The sequence below is a fragment of the Vigna unguiculata genome, chromosome 9, assembly GCF_004118075.2.
Source record: "Vigna unguiculata cultivar IT97K-499-35 chromosome 9, ASM411807v1, whole genome shotgun sequence".
NCBI lineage: Eukaryota > Viridiplantae > Streptophyta > Magnoliopsida > Fabales > Fabaceae > Vigna > Vigna unguiculata.
Window position 1 is genome coordinate 38,971,496 of NC_040287.1, and position 16,298 is coordinate 38,987,793.

Sequence of the window (16,298 nt, forward strand, 5' to 3'; positions counted from 1 at the left end):
GAGTTATTTGAATTTTGTTTGAAATGTATGAATGATATGTATTATATTTTATTTGAATTTATGGTTAAAATATGTTGTTAAATATTATTTTTTTTTATAAATACCTGTAGGTACCCATGAATTTTAAAAAAATGTGAATAATGAATATCCGCACGAATATGGAGTCAGATACAAGATGTATATTTATCCACTAAGTAGGGTACCCTACCCACCACATTAATATTTCTACACGTGTTCAATCGATCAACCGAGCATTATAGTATAATATTCAAATGAAAGACAAACTATTGAAAAAACAAAAAAGTGAATAATCTTTGAAAAACCTTAAGTGTCTGTAGATAATTTTCTTGTAATAGTATTTTGTAAATTTGTTTATTAAATTTTCATATAATTTTAAGATTTTCCGAAAAGAAAAAATTGCAGGGGTTTTTTATGCATTTTATTGTGAACGATGAAATAACAGATAAGAGTTTATATTCACTGTACATGTGAATTGTTGAACATTCATATTTGGATGACTTTCCTACAGATGAGCTTTTATATTCATTCACTTTTAGTCAAATCTTAATCATAAAGTCAAGTTGTGTGTTGTGCCACTTTAACCTGTCTCCTTAGCGTTGCCTCACCGTTTTTTTGACCTAGTGCATTTACCCTTATATTGCGAATTAAATTCTTTATGCCATTAATTTACGCTTTCTACCATTTTAATGCCTTATTTTTCTATCCCTTAATTATCACTCTTGTTACCTAAAAACTTCAACCCTAGTACATTGATTTTTTTTTTTTATTGACATTGCCTGGACGGTTTTTTTTTAGACTTATTTTAGAACATAAAAATTAAAAATATCATATTCTCTTTAAAATGTTACTATTATTGTTGTTTCTTGCTCCGAAATATAGAATTTTGTGAACAACTAAGTTTTTGAATGTCTTCAAGATAAAAGAAATTAATTAATAATGTCATTGCCGAAAAATTTTGTCAATAATTAGCGATAGCTATGGAAAAACAGTTATAAAATAATATTGATAGGTACGTATGTAAAAAGAAGTAGCAATGAGTATATTTGTCAATGTTTTCTCGTGAATATATTCATTGACAAATATTGATATTTTCAGCAAATTCATATATGTGAAAAATAAACCTCAAATTTTAGTAAAAATGGTGATGGAATATACTGGTCGAAATGCTTTGATAATATTTATTTTCATAAATGTTATTTTCTTACAAACAAACATAAAAATAAGATGTATCGTTCATCTCAACGATAAATATAAAATTAAATTATTTTATATTATCAAGTTTACCATTGTAAAGTTATAGAACATAGTTAAGAGTAATGTCGTTTTACAAATTTGAAATAATTGACATGGCAATCGCAACTATTGTATGAAATACACTGCTATATTTTCAAATAGGTTATTTTCATCTACAAATCATATATAAATTCTTATAATTATTTTTTTCCAAATATATCTACATTTTTTTTCATTAACAGTCAACTGTATCATATTATTTTTTTTATAAAAATAAGATATATCTTGAAATATTATATTGTTCACGTAGTAACAGTATTTTAACTTTGTTGTTTTTTTTTGTCTATTTTTCTTTTCATAGGTTTTGACGAATGTTTGAAGTTCTTCCCGCTACCTTTACCCCATCCCTGATCGGAGTGTTTTTTAAATAAAAAATTATATATAGACACTTTTTATTTTTGTTTTTTTATCTTTATTCAACATTTAATAAAAGTGATTTTTTATTTATTTTTTCTTAAAATATATTATAATATAAAATAAAAATTTAATTTTATTGATGATGAATAGATATAAAGTGAAAAATTAAGTTTACATATCATAACTATTTTAAATACTCTACCAACTATAAATCATATAAAAAGATTGCAAAAATTAAATTCTGAAACACGGGAGTTGATCCGTGAACCTTAGAGACCATATTAAAATAAACAAATTGCAAAAATAAAAATCTTAGGAATAAATTATACTCCCAATATGAACAAGCAACTAAACCCTAACACATTGAATCGCAATCGCAAAGTAATGAACCATCAAATCAGGCCCAACCAAACATTTTTCAGTCCTCCCTTATTTAATATTTTTAACAATAACAATAATAAAAAGTGTACCATTAATTTTTAATATGTATTTATATTTATTAGACGAGGAAAAGGAAGAGGAAAAAGTCAACAAATTTAGCAAAAGAATCTCATTGACTAGAAAGTAGTTGCTCAAAACCACAAAATTATTAAAAATAAAAACCCCTTAGTTGGTTCTAGGAGACCCGCAAAAAATTGCTCCTAACTTTGATGAGATTCACATAAAAGGAATCATGAGAAATAGTATATTTGTCTAAAAAAGCATAAAGAAAATTATTTTGCAAAGCAGTGAAGAGTTTTAAACAATGTAGAGAAGGTTTTAGTGATATTAAGATCTTAATACCCTGGATTAGGAAAAGAGAAAACAGCAGGGTAGTGAGAATTTGCAATTATGTTAGGTGGTTAATTGCTTGATGAGTGAATAAAAAAAGGTAGAAGATGGGTTTTGTGCAGTGAGATGAAGAAGGAAATGACACTTTAACCCCAATAATGCAAGGTGGCCCATATAGAGATGGGTGAGGTTATGGGAGAGCCATACATTTATCTATCAAACTATGGGTTTCGGTAAGCCCCACCAAAAGTAAATACCGGCACCTCCAATGGTTTCCACACCCTAAAACCAGTTAACCATCACTCACTTATAAGTGCTTCTCTCCTCCAAACATTTTTTTAACAAAAGCTTTCTCAAAAATCAAATCCACCCCTCTCTCTCTCCTAAACAAAATGGGGTTCCAGAATCCACCGCACAGCACCTGAAAAAGGAAGAAAAAGTGTGTTGGTGGGTTTGGTTTTGGAGTGATCATAATCATCATCATCGTCATCAGTGAGTGAGTGAGTGGATGATGGAAGAGTGTCAGACGGTGTTCGGAAAGTACGAGTTGGGGAGGCTTCTGGGGAAGGGGACGTTTGCCAAAGTGTATTATGGGAAGCAGATAAGCACAGGCGAGAGCGTGGCGATCAAAGTAATGAGTAAAGAGCAGGTGCGGAAGGAAGGGATGATGGAACAGATCAAACGCGAAATCTCGGTTATGCGTTTGGTTCGACATCCAAACGTTGTCGAACTCAAAGAGGTGATGGCCACAAAGACAAAAATATACTTCGTCATGGAATACGTCCGTGGCGGCGAACTCTTCGCCAAAATCTCCAAAGGCAAGCTCAAAGAAGATCAGGCCCGCAAATATTTCCAGCAATTGATCAGCGCCGTCGATTACTGCCACAGCAGAGGGGTCTCCCACCGCGATCTCAAACCCGAAAATCTCCTCCTCGACGACGACGAAAACCTCAAAATCTCGGATTTCGGTCTGTCCGCACTGCCCGAACAGCTTCGTTACGACGGACTCCTCCACACACAGTGTGGAACCCCTGCCTACGTGGCGCCGGAAGTCTTGAGAAAAAAGGGTTACGATGGGTCAAAAGCCGATACCTGGTCCTGCGGCGTCGTTTTGTACGTTCTTTTGGCTGGCTTTCTCCCCTTCCAACACGAGAATCTGATGACCATGTATAACAAAGTCCTGAGAGCGGAATTCGATTTCCCACCCTGGTTTTCTCCCGAATCCAAGAGGTTGATCTCCAAGATTCTCGTCGCCGACCCTGCCAAGAGAACCACCATTTCCGCCATCACGCGCGTCCCCTGGTTCCGCAAAGGCCTCCCGTTGTCCTCCGTCGCCGACACATGTCAGGTCGACAACCAAGACACGGTTACGGAGGAACCTAATAGTAATCCCAAGGTTCCCAAGTTCTTCAACGCCTTCGAGTTCATCTCCTCCATGTCGTCGGGCTTTGATCTCTCTGGCCTGTTCGAGACCAAGCGGAAGACGGCCACGGTGTTCACCTCCAAGTGTTCCGCGGTGGCGATTATGGCCAAGATCGCCGCGGCAGCCAGGGGGCTGAGTTTTGCAGTGGCGGAGGTGAAGGACTTCAAGATCCGCCTCCAGGGGACGGCGGTGGGAAGGAAGGGGCGGCTCGCGATCACGGCAGAGGTGTTCGAGGTGGCACCGGAGGTGGCCGTGGTGGAGTTTTCGAAGTCCGCCGGCGATACCTTGGAATACGCCAAATTTTGCGAAGAAGACGTTAGGCCTGCGCTGAAGGACATTGTCTGGACGTGGCAAGGGGATGCCACGTGGGCTGCTAACGTGCCCGGCTGTCACGGTGAGGAGTGTCAAAAGGCGGTCGTTAGCACTGTATAATTAATTAGTTAATTAGTTAATTATAATTAGTGTGGCAGATAGATACTGTGACACGTGCTAACTAATTTTGTTGTGCTTTGGGCTTTGAGTTTGTCGCCTTTCCTCTTTATTCCCTGCCCAAATTTTAGAAAGTAGGGTTTTGCACCTCTTCAAGGTGAGACTGTATATAAATTGTAATTATGGTGGTGCTGTTACTTTTCAAATGCAAGCCATTACCCTCTCCCAAGCTATTCTCTCCTATAATTGTTCATATTCTGATGCAGTCATAAATTATATAAAAATCAATAATTGAATTTGTATAATAATTTAAAATTAAATAAGTATGAATTATTTTTATTTAAAAGTGATCACAAAACCGATTATAATATATTTTGATGCCATAAACGTCATTATCAAATATTGGTCGAAATTCAGTTAATGTTATTTTAGGTTTTAGAAAAAGAATTCAGACATTTTTTCTCTGCACATATTTGAAATTTGACCATTCATATATTGGAAGATTAATTGTCTGTGGTAGACAGAATCCGGATTGTTAGTCAAATTATGCTTCGATGTTTTGTGTGCTATCATATGATGTTTTTCCAACATATGGATATTAAGTGAACTGCTGCATAGGTCTCGCCCTTTTCTCCGAAGATTCATGTCCGAACATGTTATAAATTGCAGGTGAGAGATAATATAACTATTGTAGCGTTGTTTATTCCAAAAAGTATAAAAGTCTAATTTTATGTACTTACTTAGCAGAAGATAGGAAAAATTGAGAGTCTCAGTTCAAACTTTTTGTGCAGTTTTCAGTTAATTTCCCCCTTAGGCTCTGTTACTTCTCCTACATGTTGTTAGTCAAATTCAGAGTTCAAAATTTAAACCTAAATTACGAGAAATTGTGATGATGAGGTCAATTCTTACATATGACAAAAAGAATATTATTGTATTAAAATGAGCTAGGTTCAAGGCATTTTCAAATGGGAAGATGACAAGTTGAAGCAGAAGCATCCAAGATGAAGAATTTATACAAATAAGAGGACCCACAAATCTGACCCAAAAGTTTGTGGGTGAATTCATGAGATAGATGAGGATGAAAGCCAAATCCTTTGGAACAGTTACCTCAACAAAACATACATGTTTGTCCTTTTATCATTTATTGAAATTTGGTGACCGAAAGAACCTTTCAAGCACTGTATTTCTAAATTTCAAGCTTCCTCTCCACTCTCCCAGGTTCCCATTTCTGAGTTGGGTGAGTGCACCAACACCAACCTCCATTATTTCACTTAACAATAATTATTTTATTTTTAACATAATTGTCGGATCCTTAAAATACTCTCTGTCGTTGATGATGTTATGCTTTCTATTGTGGGTAGTTGCATAATTGACTATAGGTTGCTTAAACACCCATAACGAATAAAGAGAGACAGTGTATTAAAGAAACATAAAACATGTAGACATGTTCAGTGAAGATTTGAATAGGAAAGTGGAACACGGCACATGAAAGCGCACGGAACAAACTCTTATCTCTCTTTTTCAGCAACTAATAGCAGTAGAACAACAACACTTCACTTTCATCTTATTGTATTATATCTTAAGGCGATAATTGTGCAGTAATACACCATTATTAAAGCGATCAAAAGCCGAAAGAAAGGACCTTTTGTTTTTTGCTATCATCAAATTGTTGATTCACTCAATAACTCACCACTGTTAACATTACCATAACAAAGCAATATCTTTTCTGTTCCATTTCCTCTTTTCTTTCTTTTAAATTTTGTTTTTTATGCACGTAAGAGATAGAAGATTCCAAGTTAATATAAAGTGTGAGATAAACTTAAGTTGATTTTTTAACAAAGAATCATTTTTACTTCTACTATTAATTTGTATGTCAAACAAGAAACCTTTGACTTTCTCTGCTAGTTGTAAGAAGATTGATGATTATTAAAGTATTTTTAACGTAAAATATGCTGTTGCTGTAACACTAACATACAACGAAAACTGCATAAAACAAAATGTGATGTTTATAAGGATGACTACAACGTTTTATATTAGTTTCGAGTATTGTTTATTAGGGCCACTTATCTTCTGGAGAGTAAAGTATTAGAAAAAATCCATGTGATGACATTGTCGTATTATTTTAATAGCACCAGAGAATCTAAACCCCAGTTAAATTGAAAAAATGAGGAAAACTAGTTAAATAGGAAAAATATAAATAAAATCAAAAGGGTTGCTAAATAAATACTCCCAAGACTCTATAATGGTCTACATTCAAGTTACCAGGGCTACAACATTGATATTCTAATTAATAAATAGGTTTATGATTTTAAAATTCAATAAAACGATGGTTCAAATTAATTTATATTTTTTTTACGACATTGTTGATCGACCCAAAACTATGTTTATTTCTTGCTCTCATAATACATATAATTATATAAAATGCTGGGGTGGGTGTTGACATATTTTTTGATACATTTAACTCTTTTTTTTTTTTTGTGTGTGTAAATAATTTAGTAGAAATAATTAAAATAAGAGAAAGTGTGTTGAAGAAAAAAAATGGTATATTTTATTGGTTAGTTGCATATGAATTGGGAAGGAATGTGAAATTAATTTTGTAGGATTCGTTAAATTTTTTTTTTCTGTTAAAGATTGAATTTGTACGAAATTCTGGCTTTATTTTTGTGTAAGACTAAGATATACAATTTGTATTGTATTGTATGAGAAGAATATAGAAGAATTGTATATCAAATGTTCTTCTACATTCAAAGATTAATTATCATATCTCTTTTCGTTTATTTAGGAATGAATTAGGTTTTTAATTTATAAAAAAATTAAATAATTTATGCAGCATTCAAAATCTCTTTGATTCTTCCTACTCTTTCTAATTAAATTAGTAGTAATTTCTTACGTAATTGCGGGCATGTGAAATTGGCCCATGGGGCTTGTTATTTAAGTTTATGGGCTCTATGCATTTTTTTGTGTTGGGCTGCTAGCCCAGATGTTGTAATCTCCCGTTGGCAAGTGCTTCCTGCATCTCCTCAAATTTGTTCCTGTACCCCATCATTAATGTGAAGTGATAATAATAACCTCATGGGTTATTTAATTTAACCCTAAATCTTCACCCACTTTCTTCTTTACAATTTACCTCTGTTTATTTCATTTCTCAAACTAAAATATTTTTACTATCAATTTATTTAAGAGTTTAAGACATCTTTAAATTGTTATCTTTTCAATTACCTTTTACCTATGAATCTATGATGAATAAATATTTTACAAATATTATAAATGAGTAGTTTTAGAAGTATTTTCAATATAATTGAGATTATTTTTTTAGTGGTACTCTAGTTCTTCTGATAAGAAAATAAGTGGGAAAAAATGAAACAAATAAAAATGTATCACTGTATTTAAAATTTCATGGGAAATTGAGCTGTTTTGATCGGACAAACAATATTAAAATAGATGTCAACATTGTTGAACAAACAGTGTGGAAGGGAAAGTATAGAAAAAAAAAAAAGTGATTGTTGGTTGAAAATTAAAGTTTTGTATGGTGCAAATTGGAAGAATCTTTTGGAAAAATTATCAAAATACAAGCTTTGTGACACGACGATGTGATGATGAGAATAAGGACATGTATCAATGTCAACCATTAATTTAAAAAAGCAATTAGCAAAATACATTTTCTTGTCCCAGTAAGTATATTTTCTTTTTACTTTTATTCTGTTTTCTTTTTGTTAATCACCTTTTAGTATTTTTTTAATAGTCTTTTAATAAAAAAAGCAGCTCTGCTGTTAATAATTGAATATATTTACTTCTTCTTTTTATTTTAAGTAATTAAATTATTTTACAAAAATTAAAACATTCAGTTTTTCAAAAATGTTATTATCTAAATAATATATTTTATTATGAAATATTTTGAATTATATATAAAAATAATTATTTTTCTATAATTCTCCACGAATGTTAAAGTGATCTAATGTCCATAGTGTGAACTTAACCTAAGAAATAAAGGTTCTTTTTCTATCTTAACATATATGGACATGAACGATCTTTAGTGATTTTATTTTTATAGTTGGCAAAGTTGACTTAGCAAGCTAATATTATCCTAATTTATGTACTTAGTTATGCATATGAGAATTTGAAAATTTTATTGAATTTTTATATGTTATTTATCTGTGCATTCAAAATACACTAATAGATATTAATTTTAATATTCTAAAATATATTATTTTTTAATATGAAAATATTGATGTATTTTTAATGTTTAAAATAAGACAATACAACAAAATCCATAAAAAGACAAATACTTATACTTAAGTTTTAAAATAATTCAACACTGAAATCAGAAAAAAAAAAAAAAAAGATATTTACATTACCAAAATGTGTTGGTTATAGTGGTCTCAGTACCGTTAAACAAAAGCTTAATCAAATTCGAGCCTTATGGTTAGAAACATTATCAAAAGTGCTCATTCAATTTTTTTTCAATAAAGTGTCGTTTATTGAAACTTCTACAAGCCATTGATAAAAAGAAAATCTCAATTAATTAAAATTACTTTTAAAATGATATAAATTGAATAAAAATAATTTAAATTTTGTTACAGTTGATTCCAGTAGTTCTAGTGTTGTTATTTATAAGCAAATTCCAAAAGACCATTTTTCAAAATAAAAGTACAAAAGAATAACACTTACAAATAATATTATAATTTAAAATAACTCTTAATTGTCATTTTATTTAATAACGATATGTTAAGTAACAGTTTGAAGAAAGACAATACATGTATTGTGCATTTGAAATGAATGCACATAGAATTTAAACATGACATGAATCTTAAACATGTAAATGTTTTTTTATTCTTCAATGTTAATAATGTGGAAGCAAAGCTAGTTATAACTACAAGCCCCTCTTCCTACAAAATGTTAATGTTATATATAGAAGGTCAACTGAAATAAAATATGTTAAACTTTGAAGCCCATACAATTTTAACAAGTTGTTGGATAATATAAATCTAATTAATACTATAATTCAATTAAAAGCTTTTTTTATATATATAGAATTATAGACTATTGTGTTATTTTGACGAATATGTAATGAACAACTGCATACCACTAGTGGATAATATACCAACTATTAAGTTAAAGTCATGTGAATTTTAATATACATATATAATGACAATAATGTTTGGAATTTAATATCAATTATCTTGTCTCACGAGATATCAAGTCAATGTCTCTGAACGTGAGTGATGAAGTACTAAAAAATGGAAATGGTGAATTCTTTAGTACTCAACCAAACAAGTTGGGCAGTTTCAGCTTTGAACATGTCTCTAATGAAATTCCTCAATAATCTGTACTAATTTACAGTTCACATTTTACATTTTCTACATTTTTTTCAACAAATCCATCTCATATCATGACCAAGTTTGTGGGTAGACTAAATTCCCCTTTAAAATGAAGAAAACTATAATTTTTATATTAGAAATCGTAATGAAGTTTCAGATTTTAGAGTAGACAACGTGTTAGATATGATATTGACGCTAATGATATTATTTCAGATTGGAACATTAACCTTGTTTGTTATAATGGAAACTATCGTAACTATTAACTGAAGGTTTGTTCGATTTGTTTGATACATTTAATAATTTCACATCGCTTAAAAGTCAGGACAAATGACAGTTTAAATACATATTGTTCCTTCAATCATTTGAAGCGCGTTCTAAAAATAAAACTGACAAAATATAAAATTTTAAAATAGACAATATCTCAAATATGATGAGAAAATCTAACAACATTATCCGTTAGACTCAAGAAAAATAAAATATTAAAAAATAAATTTAAATTTAAAAGATAAAAATTCTCCTGTTTATATCTAAATGTAAATTAATTTTATAACAGACGAAAAACTTAACACTTGTATAAGGTGTTGGTAAATTAGATAAGAGAAGATATAATTAAATAGAAAAGACGAGATGATAGAGACGAAAACCTAAACTAGAGCGTGTAGTGTCTGTGACAATCTTAAAGTTGGAGAATTTGAGGCACATGTGTTCATTAATTGGTGAGACGCAAAGTTTGAGTTTTTGTGCATCCAATAGGATAATTTATTGCTAAGGAAAGTTCCAAAAAGATTACCATTAATATATTTCATTCAAGTCAAGGTCTAGGTCAATTTTATCTTCAAACCTCAATTTTAGAAGAGCCTTTCTTTCCTTGAATTTGCGTCTATGTTTTTTTCTTTTTTGTTTTCTTTTTCTTCTGACAAATGCACACTTTTGAAAATCTTACATTGTCCTTGCCGACGTAGATTTATGATCGTGTAATCTCTGCCACTTATTGCTATCACACTACAAAACCCTAATTTTGTATAGATGCTAACTTTTTAATTATTTTTAACCATTTATATTTGAAAAACATGAACAACCGTGTATGAAACATAAAAAATAAAACGAATATTTGATGATATGAGTTACGATACACTCATACTTTAATTTAGATTATATATTAATATTTGACATATATTTATGTATGGTGTTTTAGGATATGTTATCGATATTTATCATTAAAATATATAATTTATAAAGTCGTAATAATTTTGTGATGACTATAATTTCTAATTTTTAATGTTAACAATTTTAGTATATATTATTTTAATTTGAATTCATACAATTATAATTATATATTTATTATATTTTTATAAAAATTATTATATATTTTTCAATATGCATATACATCATGTATTATATTTTATTATTTTTAAAATAAATATATCAGTGTATTAGATACCCGTTATATTAGGTACACGTATTTATTGTATATCATAACATAAATGAAAAATTAAAATGTATTATTATATAAACAAAATCTTAAATGAGGTTTTAACGGAGGAATTAGATTTACAATTTTTTTTTTCAAATTATGAGAACTGAAGATTGTTTTAAATTTGTGTGAATAAAAACTTACATCAAAAGATTAAAATTATAACCATCTAAATTATTTGAAAACATAAAATTAAAATGTATTTTCAACCCTGAATGATCTAACTGTGAATTTACTCATCTAGTGTTGGTGTAATACCGAGGTTGACGTATTGAATTATTCATAATTATCTTTTGAGGTTTTGATATTTTGTTTTTTTAAAATATGAGATGTACTTTAGAAAATAAACTAAGAAATAATCATTTACTTAATCAACAGTTTAAATTGTAATAAAACACATTCGTAGATTTATGTAAGAAAAAAAAAAAAAAACTAAATAGTGTGACTCTACTAAAATCTTAAGTCTTAAATTATCGATTATCCAACAGCTATAATTTCGTACTTTATTTATAAACTTGTTATCTAGATCAAAAACGCTTTTATTATAAATTAATTATAATAAAAAAAACATGTGCAGAAATAATTTATATGGATAATTGTTAACTTAATAATTACTATTTTACGTTTTGAAAATGCTCATTATTTTATGGAGGCAGAACCTTCTAGAAGAGGGTACATATTACTTGAAAGATGATATCATGCAACGTAATTACGCATGAAACTTAGTGGACTTTCCGATTCCGTGTAGGAAGTTCTTTGAACTTCGTACGACACGTTTGGGAGTAGCAAAATTTTTTGTTATAAAATAAGTTCCACATTTTTTTAATAAAAAAAATAATGATAACTGCTTTAATTCCAAATTAAGTATGTTTAGAATGAGTACAGATTTTTTATTAGTTTATATATATATATATATATATATTATGTTGGTATTTTAAATATTTTTTAATATATTTTAAAATATTAAAATTAGTGATAATCAATGTATTATAGAATTGTAGTAAAAAAATAACACAACAAAATTTAATAAGGAATCCAAATTGGTTTAAAACTTCTCCTTATGTGGCAGTATTCTTAAAACAAACAATTTACATATAAATTTAATTAACTCATCAAAATTTTCTTATTAGATGGAGGTTCAGTATGTAATTGGTTAGAGGAACCATAAATAAAGTTTACTTGTTTATTCATAAGTAAAGTTAAATGTGACAATTATCCAATACTATACATCCATGAAGTAAATATAGTTCTCTAAAAAAAAATTTAAAAAATAGGGAGAAGTTCAGTTTACCATTTCCAAATTGTATGATAAATATTACCTAATTAATTAATGTCATCAGTAACTTGTGAATAAATTATTCAGTTTTCACATGCTAGTAAATTTGAAATGTAAATTTTTAGTGTAACGTCTAGTTAGTGAGCCAAATAATAAAACTAGATAGAACATCCCATTTATACGAGAATACAGAATATTCTTGTATTCCTAATTAAAAAATTGACAATATGATAATTTTGATTAATTTTTTTATTAAGTTTGTGTTTTTCTTAATGAGGAATAGTGTAGATAAAAATATAAAAATGATTCGAATAATGAAAGTATATTTTGCTCGAACAAATATTATTAGTTTGGTTGAATGAAAAAAAAAAAAATGAACCAGCAATGCTTTCAAGGTATGGAATTGAAATGAAGAGAGTCATGACTGGAGCACAGTAGAGTCTTGACGAGTGGATCCGCACATCTCTTCTTTGGAACCAGATCTGTTTTTGTGGGTATAACCATACCTGTTTTTGCATAGCTGGAATGGAACCTATTCTCTTTTTGTCGAATCCGTTTCCAACTTTGTCATGTTTCCATTTTAATCGGTTCCTTTTTCTTTTTTTTTAACCTATTCCATTCCATTTACGGTGTTTGTGTGTCGGGAATTCCTATTCCATTCCATTTTTAATATTTTTATTTATGATAATAATAAATGAAAAACTAATTACAACTTATTCAAATATAATTTTATTATACTCTTTTAACATCAAAGATAATTAGGTCATGTTACATTTTTATCTATTAAATTTAAATTTTTTTTAATAACATCAGTTAGATCCTTTCCAAACTTTTACAAAAATTATTTTCAAATCCACTTCGCAATCACCCCTAAATCTATAAAAAAAAATAACATAAACATCACCGTCTAATCAACCCAAATCAATCATCTTCCTCTCAAATATCATTCACATAAAAACACATCCTAAATTTTCTCCTTTTAATAATTTCAACTTTTGCAGTGGTCCCTTTTTTTTCATGAAAAAAAAAGAAAGAGTTTTCTCGAGTAATTAAGAGTACTTTTTTTTTCAAATGATCCACCTATTTTGTCAACATAGAAGTTCTTACGCTATCAATTCATTACAAGTCATTTATGCACTAAGACTAAGTGAATTGTTGTAAAAATGAACAAATTTAATCTAAACCAGTCAAATTTATTTTTGTCTTACTTAACATCAAATGAAAAGAAATATTTAAATAAAAAAAATAAGCAAAATTTTCCATTTAAAAAAAAAACAAAATTTAATTGACACATTCATCAAACTTATGACTTGTATTTTGTTCACCATTGAATCACGCTGAAATATTTTTCCAAATACATAATTTAAGATATAAGTTTCACGTTATTGTTTTTGTTTTGTGTTTCCTTTTCACTCTTCAAATTTGAAAACAATATTGTTTTGATGTAATGACTTGTAGTAGACATTTGTTTATATGTTTTTCTTATATGACTTTCTTTTATATACATATATTTGGATATTTTTTGGTGTTGAATTTGTTATCTCATTAAATGCATGAAGTATATAGTTTGGAAAGAAATGCATCTAATGTTTACTTTTGAAATAGATATTAACTATGTGATGTTGAATTGAAATACGAGAAATGGAGAAATAGAAAGAGTAGTGGGAAAGATGATTAAGACGTAGTAGAGTGAAACAAGAAAAGGAATCAGAAAAAGTGAAAGAGAAGCCATAGACTTGGTGCTCCGGTTCACATGTAATAACCAAGAAAGTGTCTAAAGGACGGTCAACACCCAAGAAAACTAAGAAGAACCTACTCCAATCTATATGCATATTTTTGTTTCCTTTTGCATTCAAATTCTGCTCCAATACTGAATCCTCACACGCAATCTCATCGATAATATGTAACCATATATTCTGGTCAACGTGATCATTTTACGGTCAATCTCACAACATCTAAATGCAAAACTCTCAGATTCACCACTCCATCAACATAAGAGTCGTAATATATTTTTGTTATTATTATATTATTATTTAGGAGAAGCTTCTTTTTATCTGCGGAATGCGCGTCCGTGCTAAACTAAAGACAACATGGGAATGAAGAAAGTGTAGGAGACTGTTAAATCGTGCTCATTTTCGTGCCACTTTCCTCGCAACAAATAATAATAAAAGTCTTCAACTCGCTATCTCTGTATATAAATAGTTCCGTGTCTCATTCTCTTATATCCAATTAAACTAATCTATCTCATCACTCGTTTTGCATCAACCAACCATTTTATTAGCTTCTCTAATTCCCTATGTCTCTTGATTCAGAACCAAATCTTTCTTCCATGGAACCAACTTCTGTCGACACTTCCCTCAACCTTAACGTTATTCCCTCTTCACACATACACCTCGCGGTTAGTATATCTATATATATATACACGTAAACATGCACACTGTAACACACTGTAACAGCAACCATCGTATAAAATTAATGAATCTTTTTTGCGTTGGAAATTGTGTGAGCAGGGAGAAGTTTTGGTTGAAGAGTTGCAGCGTCTGAACAGTGAGAACAAGATGCTAACCGAGACGCTGAAGCACGTATGCGAGAGCTATGTTGCTTTGCAGAAACATTTGAGTGAGTTCAACAGACTGAAGAACGCAAATTTTGAGAGAGAAGAAACAGCATCGCTGAAAAGAAAGGTGGAGAGTGAGAATTGCTCGAATCTGTTTTGCGTGAACGCGCATACAGAGTGCAGCAGTGAGGAAGAGACATTCAAAAAGCCTAAGCAAAGTAGCACCACCCCAAAGGTTCAAAAAGTTTTTGTACGGACCGATGCATCTGATACCAGCTTGGTAAGTTCCATCTTCAACAAACAAATACGATGTTTTCAGATTCATCTGCTACTGTTACTAAGTGTTACAGATTTTGATGAGGTTCTAAGAACTAACTAATTAAAGATCCTTGATATGTTGAAGTATGTGAGGGACGGATATCAGTGGAGAAAATATGGTCAAAAAGTGACGAGAGATAACCCTTCTCCTAGGGCTTACTTCAAGTGTTCCTATGCTCCAGGGTGCCCAGTGAAGAAGAAGGTAATGAACTGAAGATTTAGGCATGAAAATGTTGATTTGTTTTGTGTAAGTAACACGACAAAGATGTTTGTTAAATTAGGTGCAGAGAAGCGTGGAGGATCGAAGAGTGTTGGTAACAACGTACGAGGGAGAACACAACCATGGGGAAGAACATCAAACGGAGATAACGGCGAATTCAGGGAAAAGTGAAAGTGGGAGTGGTGGTCGAATTGAAGCGCTAGAATTGGTCCAGTCAAAAGTTGTTGACATGAATGCGCAAAAGTCATTGATGCAGCAGTTTTTAGTTCAACAAATGGCTACTTCTTTGACCAGAGATCCTAATTTCACTGCAGCACTTGCTTCTGCCATCTCTGGAAGAATTCTAGATCACACTTCTACGCCAAAACGTTGAATTAATTCACGTATAAATATATATATTCCTGTATTTCAACTAAACATATTGCTTTTAATTTTTTATTTTTCTTATTTATCTATTCTACGCGATCTCTCTCTCTCTCTCTCTCTCTCTCTATATATATATATATATATATACATACATATATATATATATATATATATATATATATATATAAACTATATTGCCCACCAATTTTTATTTTCAAGATATATTTTTCTTGTGTAAAATTATAATTAACAAGATACGAACATCACAATATATTAATTTATGTAGATTTTTTATTTGACATAATTCTTTAAAAAAAGTAAGATATATAGAAAATATGTTGAACAGTGTAGTGTCATGATTGATAAAATTGTTATAATACATAGACGTTGCGATGTCTTTAATGATCGTCGCTCAAATATTTAAACAAATATATTTATTTTTAACTCTTGGTTAAAAAGCACCGATTTATATTGC

The 16,298-nt window shown here is 30.1% G+C and overlaps 2 protein-coding genes across 2 annotated transcripts; both read left to right on the forward strand.

Annotated features, from left to right (window-relative positions):
• Window positions 1–2,647: 2,647 nt before the first annotated feature.
• On the forward strand, window positions 2,648–4,534 carry LOC114163924 (CBL-interacting serine/threonine-protein kinase 25-like). Its single transcript, XM_028048316.1, has one exon. It carries the CDS (start codon window positions 2,951–2,953, stop codon window positions 4,295–4,297), a length of 1,347 nt encoding a protein of 448 aa, XP_027904117.1. The 5' UTR covers window positions 2,648–2,950; the 3' UTR covers window positions 4,298–4,534.
• Window positions 4,535–14,559: 10,025 nt separating this feature from the next.
• LOC114162480 (WRKY transcription factor 18-like) lies at window positions 14,560–15,912 on the forward strand. The gene is made up of 4 exons (XM_028046392.1): window positions 14,560–14,760; window positions 14,873–15,199; window positions 15,323–15,439; window positions 15,519–15,912. The coding sequence occupies exons 1-4, from the start codon at window positions 14,659–14,661 to the stop codon at window positions 15,828–15,830; spliced, it is 858 nt and encodes a 285-aa protein (XP_027902193.1). The 5' UTR covers window positions 14,560–14,658; the 3' UTR covers window positions 15,831–15,912.
• Window positions 15,913–16,298: the final 386 nt, after the last annotated feature.